Source organism: Balaenoptera borealis (assembly GCF_965194805.1).
Source record: "Balaenoptera borealis genome assembly, chromosome: 16".
Lineage (NCBI taxonomy): Eukaryota > Metazoa > Chordata > Mammalia > Artiodactyla > Balaenopteridae > Balaenoptera > Balaenoptera borealis.
Genome location: NC_138872.1, coordinates 51382920 through 51399152, shown reverse-complemented (window position 1 = coordinate 51399152; position 16233 = coordinate 51382920). Strand labels below are relative to the sequence as shown.

The 16233-nt window shown below is 64.0% G+C and overlaps 3 protein-coding genes across 12 annotated transcripts in view; 2 read left to right on the top strand and 1 right to left on the bottom strand.

Moving 5' to 3' along the window:
- Nucleotides 1-22: 22 nt before the first annotated feature.
- MRPS34 (mitochondrial ribosomal protein S34) lies at nucleotides 23-1352 on the top strand. Of its 2 annotated transcripts, none has more exons than XM_082362941.1 (3): nucleotides 23-402; nucleotides 552-594; nucleotides 635-1352. In XM_082362941.1, exons 1-3 carry the CDS (start codon nucleotides 82-84, stop codon nucleotides 973-975), a joined length of 705 nt encoding a protein of 234 aa, XP_082219067.1. In that variant the 5' UTR covers nucleotides 23-81; the 3' UTR covers nucleotides 976-1352. The 2 variants fall into 2 exon arrangements, with proteins under 2 accessions (XP_082219067.1, XP_082219066.1); XM_082362940.1 differs by having other exon boundaries at nucleotides 25-402; nucleotides 683-1352.
- Nucleotides 1353-1491: 139 nt separating this feature from the next.
- Nucleotides 1492-2908, top strand: NME3 (NME/NM23 nucleoside diphosphate kinase 3). 3 transcript variants are annotated; one of them, XM_082362944.1, is made up of 5 exons: nucleotides 1492-1726; nucleotides 1805-1935; nucleotides 2099-2200; nucleotides 2265-2369; nucleotides 2478-2908. In XM_082362944.1, the coding sequence occupies exons 1-5, from the start codon at nucleotides 1681-1683 to the stop codon at nucleotides 2688-2690; spliced, it is 597 nt and encodes a 198-aa protein (XP_082219070.1). In that variant the 5' UTR covers nucleotides 1492-1680; the 3' UTR covers nucleotides 2691-2908. The 3 variants fall into 3 exon arrangements, with proteins under 3 accessions (XP_082219070.1, XP_082219071.1, XP_082219072.1); XM_082362945.1 differs by having other exon boundaries at nucleotides 2265-2377; XM_082362946.1 differs by lacking the exon at nucleotides 2099-2200.
- Nucleotides 2909-2946: 38 nt separating this feature from the next.
- The window catches only part of MAPK8IP3 (mitogen-activated protein kinase 8 interacting protein 3), a 47370-nt gene continuing 34083 nt past the window's right edge, over nucleotides 2947-16233 (bottom strand). For 2 of the 7 annotated variants that reach the window (XM_082362886.1, XM_082362888.1), the window contains exons 9-30: nucleotides 13259-13316; nucleotides 12811-12963; nucleotides 11786-11867; nucleotides 10405-10535; nucleotides 9882-9938; nucleotides 9620-9790; nucleotides 8958-9084; nucleotides 8687-8782; nucleotides 8441-8599; nucleotides 7757-7922; nucleotides 7320-7502; nucleotides 7060-7249; nucleotides 6827-6946; nucleotides 6671-6751; nucleotides 6521-6588; nucleotides 6251-6399; nucleotides 5698-5869; nucleotides 5501-5614; nucleotides 5268-5306; nucleotides 4898-5077; nucleotides 4639-4788; nucleotides 2947-4563 (exon numbers count right to left, since the gene is read on the bottom strand). In XM_082362886.1, the coding sequence (XP_082219012.1) occupies nucleotides 4442-4563; nucleotides 4639-4788; nucleotides 4898-5077; nucleotides 5268-5306; nucleotides 5501-5614; nucleotides 5698-5869; nucleotides 6251-6399; nucleotides 6521-6588; nucleotides 6671-6751; nucleotides 6827-6946; nucleotides 7060-7249; nucleotides 7320-7502; nucleotides 7757-7922; nucleotides 8441-8599; nucleotides 8687-8782; nucleotides 8958-9084; nucleotides 9620-9790; nucleotides 9882-9938; nucleotides 10405-10535; nucleotides 11786-11867; nucleotides 12811-12963; nucleotides 13259-13316 (2768 nt within the window). In that variant the 3' untranslated portion in view covers nucleotides 2947-4441. Of the gene's footprint in view, nucleotides 4564-4638; nucleotides 4789-4897; nucleotides 5078-5267; nucleotides 5307-5500; nucleotides 5615-5697; nucleotides 5870-6250; nucleotides 6400-6520; nucleotides 6589-6670; nucleotides 6752-6826; nucleotides 6947-7059; nucleotides 7250-7319; nucleotides 7503-7756; nucleotides 7923-8440; nucleotides 8600-8686; nucleotides 8783-8957; nucleotides 9085-9619; nucleotides 9791-9881; nucleotides 9939-10404; nucleotides 10536-11785; nucleotides 11868-12810; nucleotides 12964-13258; nucleotides 13317-14600; nucleotides 14619-15483; nucleotides 15496-16233 lie in introns of all 7 variants that reach the window. The other 5 variants (XM_082362883.1, XM_082362885.1, XM_082362884.1 and 2 more) reach the window with 5 other exon arrangements.

The following is a 16233-nucleotide window of genomic DNA, read 5'->3' as shown; positions in this document are numbered from 1 at the left end:
GACACCGGCCGCTTCCGGCGTCGGGCGCGCCCCGCGGCGCGCGGTGGCATCTTCCGGTCGGAGCGCGGAGGCTGCCCGGCTATGGCGCGGAAGAAGGTGCGGCCGCGGCTGATCGCCGAGCTGGCCCGCCGCGTGCGGGCCCTGCGCGAGCAGCGGGAGCGGCCGCGCGATTCGGAGCGCTACGCCCTGGACTACGAGACGCTGACGCGGCCGCACTTGGGCCGCAAGCTGCCCGCGCGAGCCTGGGCCGACGTGCGCCGCGAGAGCCGCCTCCTGCAGTTGCTCGGCCGCCTCCCGCTCTTCGGCCTGGGCCGCCTTGTCACGCGCAAGTCCTGGCTGTGGCAGCATGACGAGCCGTGCTACTGGCGCCTCACGCGGGTCCGGCCCGACTACACGGCGCAGGTGCGTGCACGGTGCCCACCCCTCAGCTCCCGGCACCGCGGGGCACCACTGTCTCCCCTGCGCGCGACTTTGTGGAACAGGATATCCTGTCACCCGAGCCCTGGGCAAGCGAGCTTTCTGAGCTGATCTCCTCCCCACTTGCTTTGCAGAACTTGGACCACGGGAAGGCCTGGGGCGTCCTGACCTTCAAAGGTAAGGCGTCCAAACCCGGTGGGGAGGCTGCCGGCAACAGATTGTTCCGCCAACGTGTGTGCAAGAAGCCTCGTCCTTCTTTCCCCAGGAAAGACGGAGAGTGAGCCTCGGGAGATAGAACAGGTCATGTACCACGACTGGCGGCTGGTGCCCAAGCACGAGGAGGAGGCCTTCACCGCTTTCACGCCGGCGCCGGAGGACACAATGCGCACTGTGCCCTACCCGCCGCTCCTCCGCGCAATGATTCTAGCAGAGCGACAGAGAAATGGAGACACCAGCACGGAGGAGCCCATGCTCAATCTGAACAGGATACGCATTGATCCATGGGACTATCCTGAGAACCAGGAGTCGAAGAGAAAGACCAAGGGCACCGCAGTCTAAAATGCCAGAGCGGACAGGCTGCCGCCAGGGTGCAAGCCAGTGGCCACCATTTTCAGTTACACCTGAATCAGCCCCCTGGGAGCTTGGATCCTACCTACCCGTGACTTGTTGAGGTTCTACATTTTCTTGGAAAAGGGTGGGGTCAGACCTTGCACCTTGTGTCTTTCCTCTGTTCCCGCTGCCCCAACACGCAGATCTGATTGAGGGGGCCTCGCAGGAGGTGGCTGCTGGGGGAAAGCCGGAAGCAGCAGGGCCCGCAGGTTTGGAGCCCCGGTGCTGGCTCCTGTCACTTCCACGCTGGCTTCCCTCCCTATGACCTGTTGCCTTTGCCGGGACCCAGGTAGAAACTGAACGCGAATAAAGGCACATGAAGCAGCCCTGGGATGTGGCTTCTTTGAGTTTGGGATACCAAAGCGGGCTCTTGGCAGGGCTGTGGGGAGGAGCAGGCTGACACTGCTGCTTACGGCCGGGGGGTGAGAGGAGTGCCGCGCAGGCGCCCGGCGGTGGGGAGACCCGAGGGGATTCGGGAGTCACAGGCGCGGCCGCAGAGGTCCCGGCGTCGGCCTGAACGACAGGAACCCCGTCTCCGCGTCCACCGAGGTGGCGGCGCCCGGCGACCAGGCCGCTTTAAGCACAGGCCCCGCCCCGGCCCGCGCCCCGCCCCCGCCCCGGCCCTCGAGCCGCTCGGGCCCTGCTGCCGCCATCATGATCTGCCTGGTGCTGACTATCTTCGCCAACCTCTTCCCGGCGGGTGAGCGGCGCGGGCCGGGCGGGGCGGGTAGGGGGTGCGGCCGGGTCTGATGCGCCCCGACCCCGGCGGTCCCCGCAGCGTACACCGGCGTGCACGAGCGCACCTTCCTGGCCGTGAAGCCCGACGGCGTGCAGCGGCGGCTCGTGGGCGAGATCGTTCGGCGCTTCGAGAGGAAGGGCTTCAAGCTGGTGGCGCTGAAGCTGGTGCTGGTGAGGGCCGGGGTCCCCAGGCGTGGGGAGCGGGACGGGGGGGTGGGGGCGGGGTCCCCGGGCGTGGGGAGCGCGGCGGGGTGGGGTGCAGGGGGAGACGGGGTCCCCGCGCGTGGGGGATGGGGGTCCCAGGAGCACGCGGCCCTTCCCCTTCCCTCCCCAGGCCTCGGAGGAGCTGCTGCGCCAGCACTACGCCGAGCTGCGTGAGCGCCCTTTCTACGGGCGCCTGGTCAAGTACATGAGCTCCGGGCCGGTGGTGGCCATGGTGAGTGCTGGCTGGCGGGAGGGCGGCGCGCTGACCCCGTGCTGACCCCCGACCCCGTCTGCAGGTGTGGCAGGGTCTGGACGTTGTGCGCGCTTCGCGGGCGCTCATCGGGGCCACGAACCCGGCCGACGCCGCGCCTGGCACCATCCGTGGCGATTTCTGCATCGAGGTCGGCAAGTAAGGCCGGTTCCGATTCCCCGAACTGGGCTGCGCGGGGCCCTCTGCCCGAGCTCTTGTCTGCTGCGGGCCTGCACTCACGCGCGCCTCTCCCGCACAGGAACGTGATTCACGGCAGCGACTCGGTGGAGAGCGCCCGCCGCGAGATAGCGCTCTGGTTCCGCGCGGACGAGCTCCTGTGCTGGGAGGACAGCGCCGGGCACTGGCTGTACGAGTAGCCGGTCGGGCAGATGTGCCCGTCTGCAGTGGGCTGTGGGTGATTCCGCATTCTCCAGGCCCCGGAGGTGTGCACACACGTGGGCCCCACTCCTAGGAGCTCAGAATACCCTTCCTGTGGCAGGGGCACAGGAGGGCAGGTGGTGCACGCCTGAGGAGCTCTGGTTGCTACAGGCCTTCCTGTCCTGGCTGAGGTTCTTAGGAGGCCCAGCCCAGCCTGCACCCGTTTACAGCACGTCTGGAATGCGGCAGGGTGCCACCCTAGTACTTGGCTTGTCCCAGTACTTCTTTTTATAATAAATTGAGGAAAATTTTTGTGCTCGAGTTGGTTTGGGTCCAGGGACACAGAAGCATGATGTTAAGACATTTATTACTTACAGAGCAGATATGTAGGTTCACTTGCAGGGCCAAAGCCTGAGGAGAATCGTGTCACCCAGTTGCACCCACCCGGCTAACCCCCGAGTCACTTCAGGCCCTGTGAGGACAGACAAGGGACTTGACGTACATCACAGTGGAGAGTGGCAGGGTGGTGGGGAGAAGCCTGCAGCTGCAGGTGGCTGCAGCGGTGGCCAGCTGGGCTCGTGGGATGGCTGCCCAAGATCTGTGCTTCTCTGGTGGGAGGTGGGTGGGCAGCAGGACCTGGGGCTGCCCTGATCGGTGCCTCGAGGAACAGGAATAAGGCCTGGGCAGGTGGGGGAGTTGGCAGTCCAGGGCGGTGCCCCTCAAGCAGGCAGGCGCCATCGCCTAGAGCCGGCTGGAGGCGGCTCCTGTCCTTAGCCCTTGGGCCTCTGCTCGGTGGCATATCATCAGATGCCCTCAAGGGAGCAGGCCACACCGCTTACCCCTAGGCACTTAGTAGCGTGTCTTGGGAGCTGGGCTCCTTGGAGACTGCACAGGAGGCAGGCCCTGGAGCACACCTTTCCCCGTCACCCTGAGGCTGAGCCTACATCCAAGGACTGACCCCAGGAGAGACCAGGGGCCTCCCCTTCTTCCTGAGGCTTGGGCCTGCCCTGGCAGCCTGAGAAATTCCACCCTAGGGGCTTCCGGGAGGGATGGGATTCAAGAGGCCTGCTTCTACAAGGTGGGTGTTCGCCCAGGGAGAGCTAGCAGGGTCGGGGAGGACACAGGTCAGTGAGGGCCGGTGAGAGCCCGCCACACAGGATGATCACGGGGCTTGAGCGGGATGAGGGTGTGTGTCTGTCTTCTCAGGCACCTGCCCCAGGGAGCCTGGTTACGTGCTTTCATGCCAGTTCCCAGGGCGGCAGGGATGGGGGAGGGGGAGCCCAGGGAAGGCTAGCAACTGGGCCAGCTCCCTGAGGGTTGGACCCCCACTCCCGTGGGCAGCAGCCAAAGGCAAGTGGACTCAGGGTGGGAAGACTCAGCGGGGTGAAGTCCCTGCTCGACTCCCTGGAGAGATCCTGGGAATGACTGACTGGAATGGGGAGCCCAGGGTGGAGCTCGGAGCCACCTGTAGGGGCTTCCCTGGCCCGACCCACCCTGGGGTTCTGCCTCGCCCTGGCCCTTAAGTGCCCTCGGGCCTGGAGGGCTTTGGGCTGGGTGCCAGCCAGGAGCTGCTGGGGAGAGGGTGTCCCGAGAGGCTCTGCCCCTCCCTGGTCAGGACGCCACCCTACTCCCCGCTCCCAGCCAGACCCTATGCTCTCTGCCAGCTCATGGGGAGGCCCGGACCAAAGGTGAAAGCTGCAGGTTGAGAGGCTAGAAGTGGGGTGGACGGGCGCCTGGCTGCCTGCGGGCAGGCTGCCCCCTGGGTGGGCGGTGGGCAGGTGGGCGGGGCTGTATGTACACGTGGCAGGTGGCATCAGGCGGGGCGGGGTGGCGGCGGCCGCCGCCTCACTCGGGGGTGTAGGACACCTGCCACACGATGATGTGGCTGCGCTCGGCCTTGGACAGCAGGGGCTTCACCTGGCTCACGTCCCCTGCACCCTCCTCGGGCTCATCGTCTTCTCCGTCGCCTGGAGAGAGCACAGCTGCCGTGAAGGGACCACCCCTGTCCAGGGACACCTGGGGCCCCGGCGGCGCCCACTCACCGATGCGGAAGTCGATGTAGCCCTCACCGCCGCTAAGCACCAGCACGTTCTTCAGCTTCTGGGCCTCGGCATCTGCGGTGGGGGCAGTGGGCCCGGGGCTCTCGGAGGGGCTGTCGAGCACGCTGCCGTTCAGAGTGGCCAACACGTTCCCTGTCATTGGGGCACAGGGACCTCAGTGGGGCAGCCGGAGCCCCCCACACAGGCTCCTGAAGGGAGGCCGCAGCTGCAGCCCTGCAGGGAGTGGGGCCCGGCCCCTCACCTGGCACGGAGACAAAGAATTTGACAGCGTCACGGTGCCCGTGGAAGCAGAGCTGAGCCTGGGCCATGGAGCAGTAAGGGATGAAGCTGCTGGCTGATTTGTCACTGCTGTCGTCTCCGTACACGTGGATGATGCCTCCTGGGCGGGTCCCCTCCCCAGATGTGGGGGACGTCTTGTTGGCTGGAGAGAGAGGGGCCCGGAAGGGCTGAACCTGCTGACTGGGAGGACCAGTTTTCCAGCAGCCGAGGGCAGAAGGTGGGGCCTGCCTGGTGCCAGAGCCAGTCCGAGGGGCAAGGCCAGCCTCAGCCCCCAGGGCGTGCACAGTGGGGGGCTTCCTTCTGAGAGCAGGAGGCAGGCACTCCGGACTTACCTCGGAGCCCCAGGAGCTGGCCTCGGTGCAGGACCACAGCTGGGGGAGGTGAGGGGCGGAGCATGGAAGAGAGAGGAGAGAAGTGGTCATAGGAGGGACTGGCTGAGGAGGGCTGCGGCTAGGGCAGCCCGCGTCCTCCTGTGTCCTGGCAGAGCGCGCCCGCCCCTGGGACCCTGACATGCGCCTGTGAGTGGCAGCCAGGCCATCTCTACAGATGTCTGTGGGTCACTCACTCTCAGTCAGCGGGATGGAGATGACAACTCCGTTGCCGGTGCCCACCCAGAGGCGGTTGCCCGCGATGAGCAGGGCTGTGATGCGCACGAAGGAGAAGCCCAGCTTGCCTGTCCCTGGGGGTGGGGGGAGGCGGGTCAGCGGGGCGGGCTCAGGGGACCCTCCTGCCCCCACATGCCCAGCTGGGGTGGCCCCTCACCCAGCATCTTGCTGACGTAGGGCTCGATATCCACGTCCTGCAGGTGCTGGTGGGTGTGGGCGTGGTAGAGCCGCAGCGTGGAGTCCAGGCGGATGGACACCCACACCCCGTCGCCGATCCACGCCAGTTGCCGTACCTGGCTCTCCCGCCGTGGGTGGGCGTCGAACGACTTCTGTGGGGTCAGGGCAGCCCGTCAACGGGGTGGGGGGACCTGAAGCTGCCATGGCCAAGAGTCCCTGAAGCAGCTCATGGCCACCTTTCCAGGGCCTCTTTGCTCCCTTGGGTCCTGGCTCCCAGAAGGAGCCCCAGCACCCCAGCCCCACCCCACAGCAGTGCCCGAGGGAAGTGCGGAGGGCCCATTCAGACGCCGATCTGCTTGTTTCAGGGAGAAGCAGCAGGTGGGCTCCAGAAAGACGGGCATTCACAGCCCAGCTGCCCTTTTTTGGCCCATGACTTTGGACGAACCAGTTGCTTCCCTAAGTGCATTTCCTTTGACCCCACGAAGCCCCCACCAGAGTCCATTAGGTGTGTGGAAGCCCCAGCCTGCACTTGCCTCAATCTGCATCGTCTTGGGCTGGATGACATGCACCTTGTTCTTGTAGCCGCACCAGACGCGGTCATACACGACGGCCATGCAGCGGATGGAGTGGTGCGGGTGGCCCAGGTCCATCAGGTGATAGTTGCTCAGGTCCCACTGGCTGTCTGTAGAGAGCCCGCGACCCCTGCTCAGGCCTGGCCAGGCTGCCTCTGATCACGGTGCGGGTGGTTCACGCCCTGCCTGGACGTCAGATGCTGCTCCCCCACCCACCGTGCCAGGCCTCACCTTCACCTCGGTGGAAAATGGCCAGGGTCCCATCGGCCAGAGCCACCAGCACTCGCCCTTTCACGTGCCTGCAATGGGAAGGCGGTGAGCCGGGCTCAGGCTGGCTGCCCTCGGCCCTCCCGACCCCGGCCCCCGGCGGGGGTCACGCACACCAGGCTCAGCACGGAGTCCTTCAGCTTGATCGAGTGCAGACACTTCTTCCAGTTGGCCACAGCCGAGTGCACGTAGAGCCTGCGGGAGGAGGCACGGTGGGTGGGGGCTCGCCCAGGGGACCCTCTCCACCCCGGCCCCCAAGGTCCAGCCTACCAGCCGTTCTGGGCTCCCAGCCACATGGTGGGTGCAGCACTGCTGCTGGCCCCCATGGCGTCCCCGCTGGGCTCCGGCTCAGGCTGCACACCGCTCACGTCCGTCTCCAGCCCGTTCTCACTGCAGGGAGGATGGCAGCTCCAGGGTAGCCCATGGAAGCCCGTCCCTGCCCACCTCTGCCAGTCCCCCCCGCCCCCGCTCCTCCCCTGCTGCCCCAACCTGAGAGAGCCCACCTGTCAGGCTGGGCGCTGGGGGGTGGGGCAGGGGCCGGGTCGGTGAAGACGTGCTCTGTGAGGGGCCCAGGCCGCACCACAGCTGCCTCTGCCTCACTGGGCCCAGAGTCTGGCACCTCCATGGCCTCCGTGGCCTCCTCCGTGGACTGAGATGGGTTGACCTTCCCATTGGCGACAGCAGCCACCTCCCCTGTGGAAGGGAGGGGTGAGCTTGGCTGGGTGAGAGAAGATGGCCGCCCGGGCTCAGGCCCAGGACTCACCCTGGCCCTTGTCCAGCACTGGGGTGTCCCCACGGGAGGAGCAGTTGCTGCGCGGCACGTTGCAGCGGGTGGCACAGCCCACCAGGGTGATGCCGGCCAGCACGCCGTCTGCACTAGAGTCCTCAGGGTTCACGTCGCTGTCCAGGAAGATCTCCCCCGGAGGGTAGTCGCCATCGCTGGCCGCTGGAGGGAGAGTCACAGCCCCGTCACCCCGCGCTGAGAAGCCCCCATGACAGGACCCTACCCAGAGCTCCAGTCCCGGTGAGGGTGCAGGGGGGAGGGGCTGTTTGTGATGCCACCCCATCTCCTTGTCACCGGGTGAGTGTCATACAGGGTCTCCTCCTGCATCATTAACAGGACTGAGCAGAGAGCTCAGACAGCTCCTCCCTGGACGCTCCGCATTGACTCCCGGCCAGCAGCAGGGGCCCAGCACTCACCGGGGATGCTGGAGATGCACAGGACGTGGGCATTGCACACGGTGAACTGGTCCACGACGGTGCCCGGCTGGTTGGCATCGATGATCACCACTTTGCTGGTGGTCAGGGTGCTGGTGAGGATCCACACACGGCTGGAGGTGGCGTCCGCCTCGGGGAGCTCCTTTGCCTGTTTCCGAGCACAGGGACGGGCTGGTGCCTGAGCGCTCACTACTGTAGCAGCAATGGGGGGCGAGTGGGGGGGATCCTGGAATCTCTCAGGATCTAGCCTTACCCGTGGCTTTAGGGGACCTGAATGTCCTCCCTTGTCGCCAGGACGGTGAGAACTCAGAACTGCACATTGTGCCTAGGTCGTGGCACTCACGGCCTCCCTTCCTCAGAGGAAGGCTGAGCGCTCGGTGGTTAAGTCACTGGCCCCCACATCGAGCCGGGACAGAAAGTGAAGCCTCCAGGCACTAAGCCCCACACACGGCTCCTGGGCAGGCACAGACCTGCTCCAGCCTGGCTGCCCTGAGCCTCCGCTCCTCCTTGCTGCCCCACCCGCCGGCTGGGGACCGGGCCACCCCAGTCTCCCGCCACTGTCCCCAGCTGTCCTCCATTTCTGTCACTCCCACCCAGACTAGTTATAGCAGAGCCATCGGGATGGCAGAAGCAGAAGGTGGCCCTGGCCCTGCCTGCCACTCTGACCTTCTTCTTCTCGGGGGACGCGTGGTTGCTCTTGGTCTCTCCTTCTACTTCCCGGTCGCAGGTCAGAGGGTCGCGGCCTGGCACAGGCTTGACTCCATTCCCGGGGTCATCCTCACTCAGTTTCCAGCCGCTCAGGTTGACGCCCGCGGCACACCACAGCTGGGAGGAGAGGGCCGTGAGGTCCGGCCTCACGGGCTTCTGGGGCAGGGGGACCTCTCCCAGCCTCGCGCCTTCCACAGGGCTCACCTTCATGGTCGGGTCCTTCTCCACCAGAGGGCGGCAGTACACGGGGACGGGCACGTTCTTCATGCGGGTGTCCTCCTGACCCCCATTGGGACTCAGCTGCAGGAACAAGGCAGAGGGGCGCTGTGGGTGCCAGGCCTGGCCGGCTCACATGTGTGGGGCCGCAGTCCACTACCCAGTCCTCCAGGTTTTGGACTTGGGGCCCTGGGTGCGTACGGGGCTCCCCCGGGGCTCCCCGCCTGCGGCGCCCCCCACGCTGCCCTGCGCCCAGCACCTGCTTGTACTTGGCTGGTAGGCTCCAGCCACAGGCCTGCAGCCGCCCGTCGTCATTGCGCACGTGCTCGCGCACCTGGCGGTACTGCTCACGCTTCTGCTCCCGCCTTGCAGAGGACGTGCAGTCGCTGGCGGAGGAAGGGCAGGTTACTGCGTCTGCAGGGAGCACGCCTGCCGCCCCGGAGCTCTCCCTCCTGGACCTGGTCCGTCCCTGCCGGGCGCCCATCTGACGGCAGGGGGCTCTCCCCAGCTCTAGGCTTGGAGGCCACATCCAGCCGCTGCCCTGGGCCAGCTGGCAGGGACCCACAGCCCTGGTGGCACCTGAAATGGCTGCGGGCTGCCTGCTGGGGGTCACCCGAGGAGCAAGGCGCAGGCCTCTGGGACTAAGCAGAGGGACTGTGGGGGAGCGCAGCCTCTGCTGAGGGACATCCAATGCTCCCACTGGGGGTGGAGGGGTACACACAGTGTGCACAGAGAGGTTGTGACCCCTGATGCCTGGTTAGTGTCCTTCCCACCACGGACCCCATCCCCTGAGCACAGCTGCCAGAGCAGCAAGGTGGAAACCGGTCCTGCTTCAGAGCCTGGAGGGGAGGGGCCCTGGGACACAGGGACTCCCCCTGGGCAGGCCAGCGGGGAAGGGCAGGGCAGGCCTAGGAAACTCACTCATCTGGGAAGAACTCCAGGGGCCGGCTGCCGGCGGAGATCTGGCACATGGCGTGGCTGCGGCGCTGACTGAAGCCGGCCGTGGTGGGTGACTTGTAATGGATGTTCACGGAGGGGTAGGACCGCTTGGCCGGAGGGGGGCTTGAGGAGGAGCTGAAGAGGCGGCTGAAGCTGCCAGCCGAAGCATAGGGGGTGAGGGGTGGCCTGAGGGGAGACCTCCCCAGCGGCCACTGCCAGTGCCCTCCCAGTGCCCCCAACTCACAATTGCCAGATGGTGGACTTCTTCTTCTCCTGGACAGACGGATGCTCTCGGGATGCTCTACAGGGGAGGGCAGGAGGAGAGGCCCCACTCAGCCATGCCCAGCCTGACTTGGCCCCACCCAGTCCAACCAAGCCCCCCTCTCACCGGGCCCCTCTTGCCTCCCTTGCTTGGGACCCTCCCCATGGACACACGGACTGGAGCATCAGACAAGAGGGGCTCCCAGGCGAGTCACCCATAACTTCCTAGAGAGACCCCGGTGCACTGGCCCCAACAAACCCCAGCATCTCTCTAGCCCAGCAGGTACATCCACTGGCCAGGCCAGGGCTGCACCAGAGGCCCAGTTCTGCTGGCCCCCTGCAGGCTCCCACCAGGGAGGACCCAACACCCTTAATTCTCCCGGAAGAGAGGGAGGTGTGGGGGCGGTCAGCCTCAACCCCATCCCCAGGACCTCCTAGAGCGACCACAGCTCACAGACGGAGATGGGAGCGTGTCTTCCGGAGCCCACAGGCGCCTGGAGGCCCACCTGATCATCTCGGTCCACCGCACGGCCTCCTGCAGCTCCATCAGCCGCTCCTTGTACTGGTTGCGCTCCATGAGCACGCGGGCCATCTCCACACGCGTGAAGCGGCGGCGCTGCGCCATGGGGATCTTGTCCTGCGGGGAGAGTGCCGCTGCTCAGCCAGCGAGGGGCCGCCTCCGGGAGTGGGCGCACCCGAGGGCGCTTTCCCACAGAGCTTCAGGCAAACGCAGTGGGGTGGGGTGGGCACAGGAACAGGAGCCACCACTCCGAAAGGGCCCCCCCTTCTTTCCAGAAGGTCACATGACACACTCGAGGGGTACAACACACACAGTGTGTTTTCCTACAAGCTCCCAGACACCCTGGCAATCCCAAATGCCACCGGTCAATGCTAACAGGTGGGACTGGCTCACGGTGGCATAGCAGGAAGAAAGGTTCTGGGGAAGGTCTGGCGAGCAGGACTCTGGTCACTGCCTCAGAGCTGGACACTTGAGGTACCGGCGGATCTGCATGGGATCTGCTGTCCCTGGCAGGACTGTCTCCTTACGCAGCCCTGCTCTGGGCTGCCCTCCCCTAGTGCCCCCACCACCGGCACTCGGAGTTCACAGGAGCGTCGGCAGCCCCAGGCCCCCCATCAGGAGGTCAAGGCACCAATCGGGTGCCCTCCATGCCCGAGTGGGAGGGCCTTGGGGAGCCGCAGCTGCTTAATACACCTGTGGCTTTGTTTCTTTCCTAGAGTATTTGGAGGTGAGGGGCTGCGCAGGATGGGCAAGGTGAACAGCTACAGTTTCCCAAGTGCCTGCTATGGGATCGGCATCCTGTTACGTGCATCCCACAACCCCCAAAATAACAGTGGATGAGTGGTGAGGTCGGCGTCCAAACTTCACCTTGGCTTAAAAGACTCATGCCTGCTCTCTCTGTAAGGAAGGCGGCCAGGTCGCTGGGCTGGGGCCCCTATTCTGGAGAGGACCTGGGAAGGGCAAAGACCCCTACAAACCCTTCCTTACAGCCACCCCTAGGGTTTTCCTCAGAACATTCCATGCATCTCCGGGGGTTTGTGAGGACAGATGAGGCATCTGAGGGCCTCAGGTACTCAAACTGTTCTGTCTGGGGGGCAGCAGCTGGGCCAGTAAGCAGGGAGACCCCACTTGTGACCGTGCAATCCACATCTGCTAGGACCTAGGTGAGAGGAGGCATCCCGCAGAGAGGGGGCTGGTTCTGACCACACAAAGTCACCGGGGCAGTGGGGTGGGGGGGCTGCTGCTGGGTGCAGTCATCACACAGAAGCGGTGAGGAGGACCCAGAGACCCAGAAGAACTAGCACATCCCCGGGAAGCCCGCCCACACTGCCCGCCCCCCGTGCCCACATGTTAATAGTGGAATATACCAATTCTGTACAGAGATAGCTGCTTACATCCTCCACCTCTTCTTTGGGTTCACGGTGGGCAATGATGGCCTCTGACTTCACTCTGCAGGATGAGGAAGGAAGCGGGGCAGGGTGAGGGCCCCACTGGGCACTGGCCCAGAGGATGTGTCTCACCTCTCAGCTGCACTCAGGGCTCTCCCCTCAGGTTCTAGGCCCTGAGCATTCCTGCCAGTGCCTTGGGGACGGGTGGCTCCACACCCCTGCCCACATGTGCCCTGAAGCCCAGCCAAGGAACAGGACCTCAATTCAGGTGGTCAATTGCTAACGGGAAGGCAAGGGGAGTGCTGGCTTCAGGCAGGGCCAGAGGAGACCTGGCTCCCAGTCCCACAAACCTGGCACAGGCGCCACCTGCCTAGGGCCCGCCCCTCACACCTCCCCTTTCCTGTCTGGAGCCAAAGGCACCACTTTGGGAGAATGGGGTGAGGATCAGGCTGGAAGAGAAAGGCCACAGGGATGTGCAGAGTGCTGGGGAGGACACCCCAGAGCTTCCCAGCAAGGCTCTGTGACCCAACCTCGACTGATCGAGGGCTGGGGAGCAGAGGGGAGTGCAGGGGACCCGTAGTGGCCAGAGGCCATTATCCTCCCTTCCCTCCTCCTGAACGAATGTAATAGTGTGAGAGGAGTGGGAAGGCCCCGCTCAGCCGCCAGAGAAAGGACACCCAAGACAAGACACTGTCCCTCATGTGGGATTATTCCCCCGAGGATGGTGGAGACAAGAGGGGAGGGGTGGGTGGCCAACACAGTAGTTGGGTCTGGATGGGGTCGAATATGAGAGGTAGCTCAGGGATGAGCAGGAGGCTGAGCAGTGAGCACGCAAAGTGAGCCACTTTGGGAAGGAATGACCTCAGGGGGTGTGGTTAGCTAGAGAGCAGATGCCAGGGGATTGCGGAGAGGACTGGAGGGGCCTGGGCGGGGCCTGACCCCGCTCTCCACGCCTGGCGGCCCAGCCTCCGTGGGAGCCCCGCCCCTCAAGGAGCCCCGCTCACCTCCTCAGCTCCTCCTCCAGGTCTTTGATGCGGTTCTCCAGTCTAAGTTTGGCCTGCCTCGCGGCTTCCAAGTCCCCCTTCAGCACCTCCTGCTCCCCCGAGAGCTGGTCCACCTTGGCAATGAGGTCGTTCTTCACCACGTTCAGAGCGTTTCTTTGAAAAGGCAGAAAGAGGGGAGCTCCTTATGAGCCGGTGTGTACGTTAAGTAATGGGGTTTCAAAGGGGTCTGCCCACCCTGGTGTATCTGAGCAGACACATCCTGGTCTTGAAAGTGGTGAGAGGAGGTGACCACCCCATCCTCTCCCCAGGAGGGGTGAGCTCAGTCCAGTGGGTCCAGGTCCTCCCTGGGGACTGCCCTGAGGCTGTGCCGACGCAGTTGTTACAGGAGCCCCTGGTCCTGGTGGGGGGCTGTCTCAGCAACTGTGGTGCTGAGGAAGAGCATCCTTACTTGGTTTCTAGAAGCTGGGAGTTCTCCAGCAGCAGATTCCCCACTTCCTTGCCCATTCCTGAAACAAAAGGTACGGAGTTATTACATGTGCCTGGTGAAGCCAGACCCTGATGCTCACACCTGCCTCAGAATAACAGATGTCCTGCCGGGGGGCGGCCCACCCCTGGAAGGATGGTCCCCCCGGGAGGGCTGATGTGAGGGGATAAGGAACAGAGGCCCGATCTGCAGGAAGACGCCTGCCTGGGGAGGCCGGGCGACCCTAGGAGAGGCCTCTGCCGGTCTTGAGGCAGGCTCTCCACCAAGCAATGCAGTCAGGAAAGGACCTGGTGCGTGCGAGCCCCGTGGGGGTCTCAGACTGGCCTCTGGAGGGCAATGAGCAGGTCTCCTCCGCCCGATAGATGCAGCAGCCCTGGGCTTATATTCTGGAACTCAGTGATGGGCTCTCACAGCTCTCTACCAACATGAAGTCTGGGTACCAGCAGGGCCCGGACGGTACCCTTATGGCCTCTGTGCAACCTCCTCAATCGATGCCCACCCCTGGCCCAGTATCACTGCCTTCCCCCAGCCCTGTGACTTCCAGGCCATCATGAAGCAGACCCTTTTTAGAGCTGCCCCCTCGGAGAATGGAGGTTGGAGCTGTGGTGATGGGGACAGAGAGCCCTGGCCAAGGAGATGGGATGGTCCATGGCAGGTGCAGTCCTCCACCAGGCTGGGAGCAGGCCTTCAGGAGCCAGAGGTGGGAGTGGAGGTGAGGATAGCACTCTGGGGGCTGGTGCCCAGAGGGGATGGCCAGACCCCAAAGTGGGCCCCGCAGACTGAGGTCTCTGCAGGCGTGTCACAAAACCCCCAAAGCACCGCATCTAATCCTTTAGGACTGCCTCGAAGCCCAAGGTCTGTTCCTCTTGTTCACTTCCCTCCTCCATGGCCTAACACAACTGTGAGACGAGATGACCCATGCACACGGTGTGCCCAGCTTAGGGTTCTGCCGGCTGTTTCTATTCTCACCTCCTCGCCTCAAACGTGGCCTGCCTGCCCTTCAGATGGGATGCAGCAGGCACTGGGCTCAGGCCTTCCTGAACTAATGGGGGGGGGGGGGGCTCAGAGAGGCCGGGGTCCCCTCCTCAGCCCGTCAAGGGTCTGCTCTGAGGGAGTCAGGTGCCCGCTCACCACGCCTGCTGGAGGCCCCCCAACCCCCACCCCTGAAGCCACGGACACCACTGCCCCCACGGCTGCCCCACCGGGCTCAACAAAGCAAATGGCTCATGAAGCATGAGAAGGCGTCAGGGAGGCAGAGGAAGCCAGAAGCAGGGAAACACATACTGAAACAGGGCCTCGGCCTTACCAAAAAAATCATCGCGCACTATGGGCGCCGTCCCAGTCCCACGGGAGATGGGCGACCAGGGCGGGAGGAAGGAGAGGGAGAGAGGAGGGGAGAGAAAAGAAGCGCGTTAAGCCCGTGTGATGAGCAGGCGGGGGGACTTCAGGGCTACTTCTCACTGGGTTAGGGGTGGACACAGGAGTGGGACAGGAGGGGCGGGAGACGGGATGGGGCCAGCTACTCCTTCCAGAAAGTTTACCCTGGGTGGTGAGGTGGAGGGTCAGGGCAACACAACTGACATCTTACACTAAAATCCTGGGGTGGTGGGGTGGTGGTGTGGTGGGTGAGGGCTAAGGACAGAGGTCTCTGCAAATGAGGGAGAGCTATGACCAGGCCCCGGGTGCCTTTGAACATAGTGGGGAGGTAGCACGGGGATGGGTAGGACCTCAGAGCCTCTGCTGAAAGCAGGAAAGCAGGAGCTTGGCCTATGTGCCCCATGGGGAGAGGACCCCTGACTTCCAGGATGTACCCAACAGAGGGGAGATGCCACAGCGCTGAGCCTGTACTCTGTGTCCAGTTAACTAGCCTCCACCTCTATCGGCTCTGTAGAACCTTAAGAAATGGCCTACAAGGAGAGACCGGGGTCAAGGGCACAGCAGCTCTCCCTCAATTGTCAAGGTCACCGTCAGTGGGCTGGTGGAGCAAACCAAAAGAAGCTTCCGAGCAGCAGTAGGCTGGTGAGCAAAAGCACATGTGCCTTAGTGGCCTGGACCAGGATTGGGAGGGGACAGGCTGCACAGCTGGCGGTGACTGGGCAGCAGCAGTGGGGTGTCTCAGGGTGCCACCCCCTCCACCTGGATGCCACCATGGGGAAGAGGGGCCGCAAACAGACAGGAGAGATACACACCTGAGAACTCCCCTGGGGCCGTGTCCAGCGAAGCACAGAGAGACGGGGAAGGAAGTGACAAAGGTTAATTGGTGACTGAAACCAACAAAATGAAGAAAATCTTATTAAAGAAAAAGTGACGATGATCAGCCATTTCCATGTTGAAGGGCCCAAAAGCATACGAGCAGACGACCCCAGGCCTGTGGGTGCCAAATGCATCCAAGGCAGGAACCCTGAAGGAAAGGGGAGGTCAGAACAGCAGGCTCCTCAGTCCTGGGGGCCCTGGGGCAGACGAGGGGATCTAAAGCCTGCTCGCCCCTCTACTCCCACCACCATCAGGAGGGCCAGACCCCTGTAAAGCTAACGTGTGTGTGGGTGTGGTGTGGTGGGTGCTGGGCGTCCAGCCTCACAGGCGCCCCCAGAGTGAGCGAGCCACGGACAAGGACCTGGCCTCGGTGGGGGGTGGCGGTGGGGCCCTGGCCAGCCCAGGTCTTAGGGGAAGGGCAAGACCTTAGGTCAAGGGCAACCAGAAGACAAGGGCCCTACTGTGCAGGGAGGGAATCACTGAGTCAAGATGTGAGGGGTGGGGGTGCCGCTTGTGCCAAACTGCTCTCCGCTACCTAGCTGAAGACTTGAGGAAATGATACTGTTCTATTTGGTTCATTTCACGCAGAAAGAAATGGTATAAAAAGTCGCCTGACTTAAATGGCAAACTACAGAATCTGTGGAAGGAATTAAAATGATAAAGTGGATTTATCATTTTGATAGGCA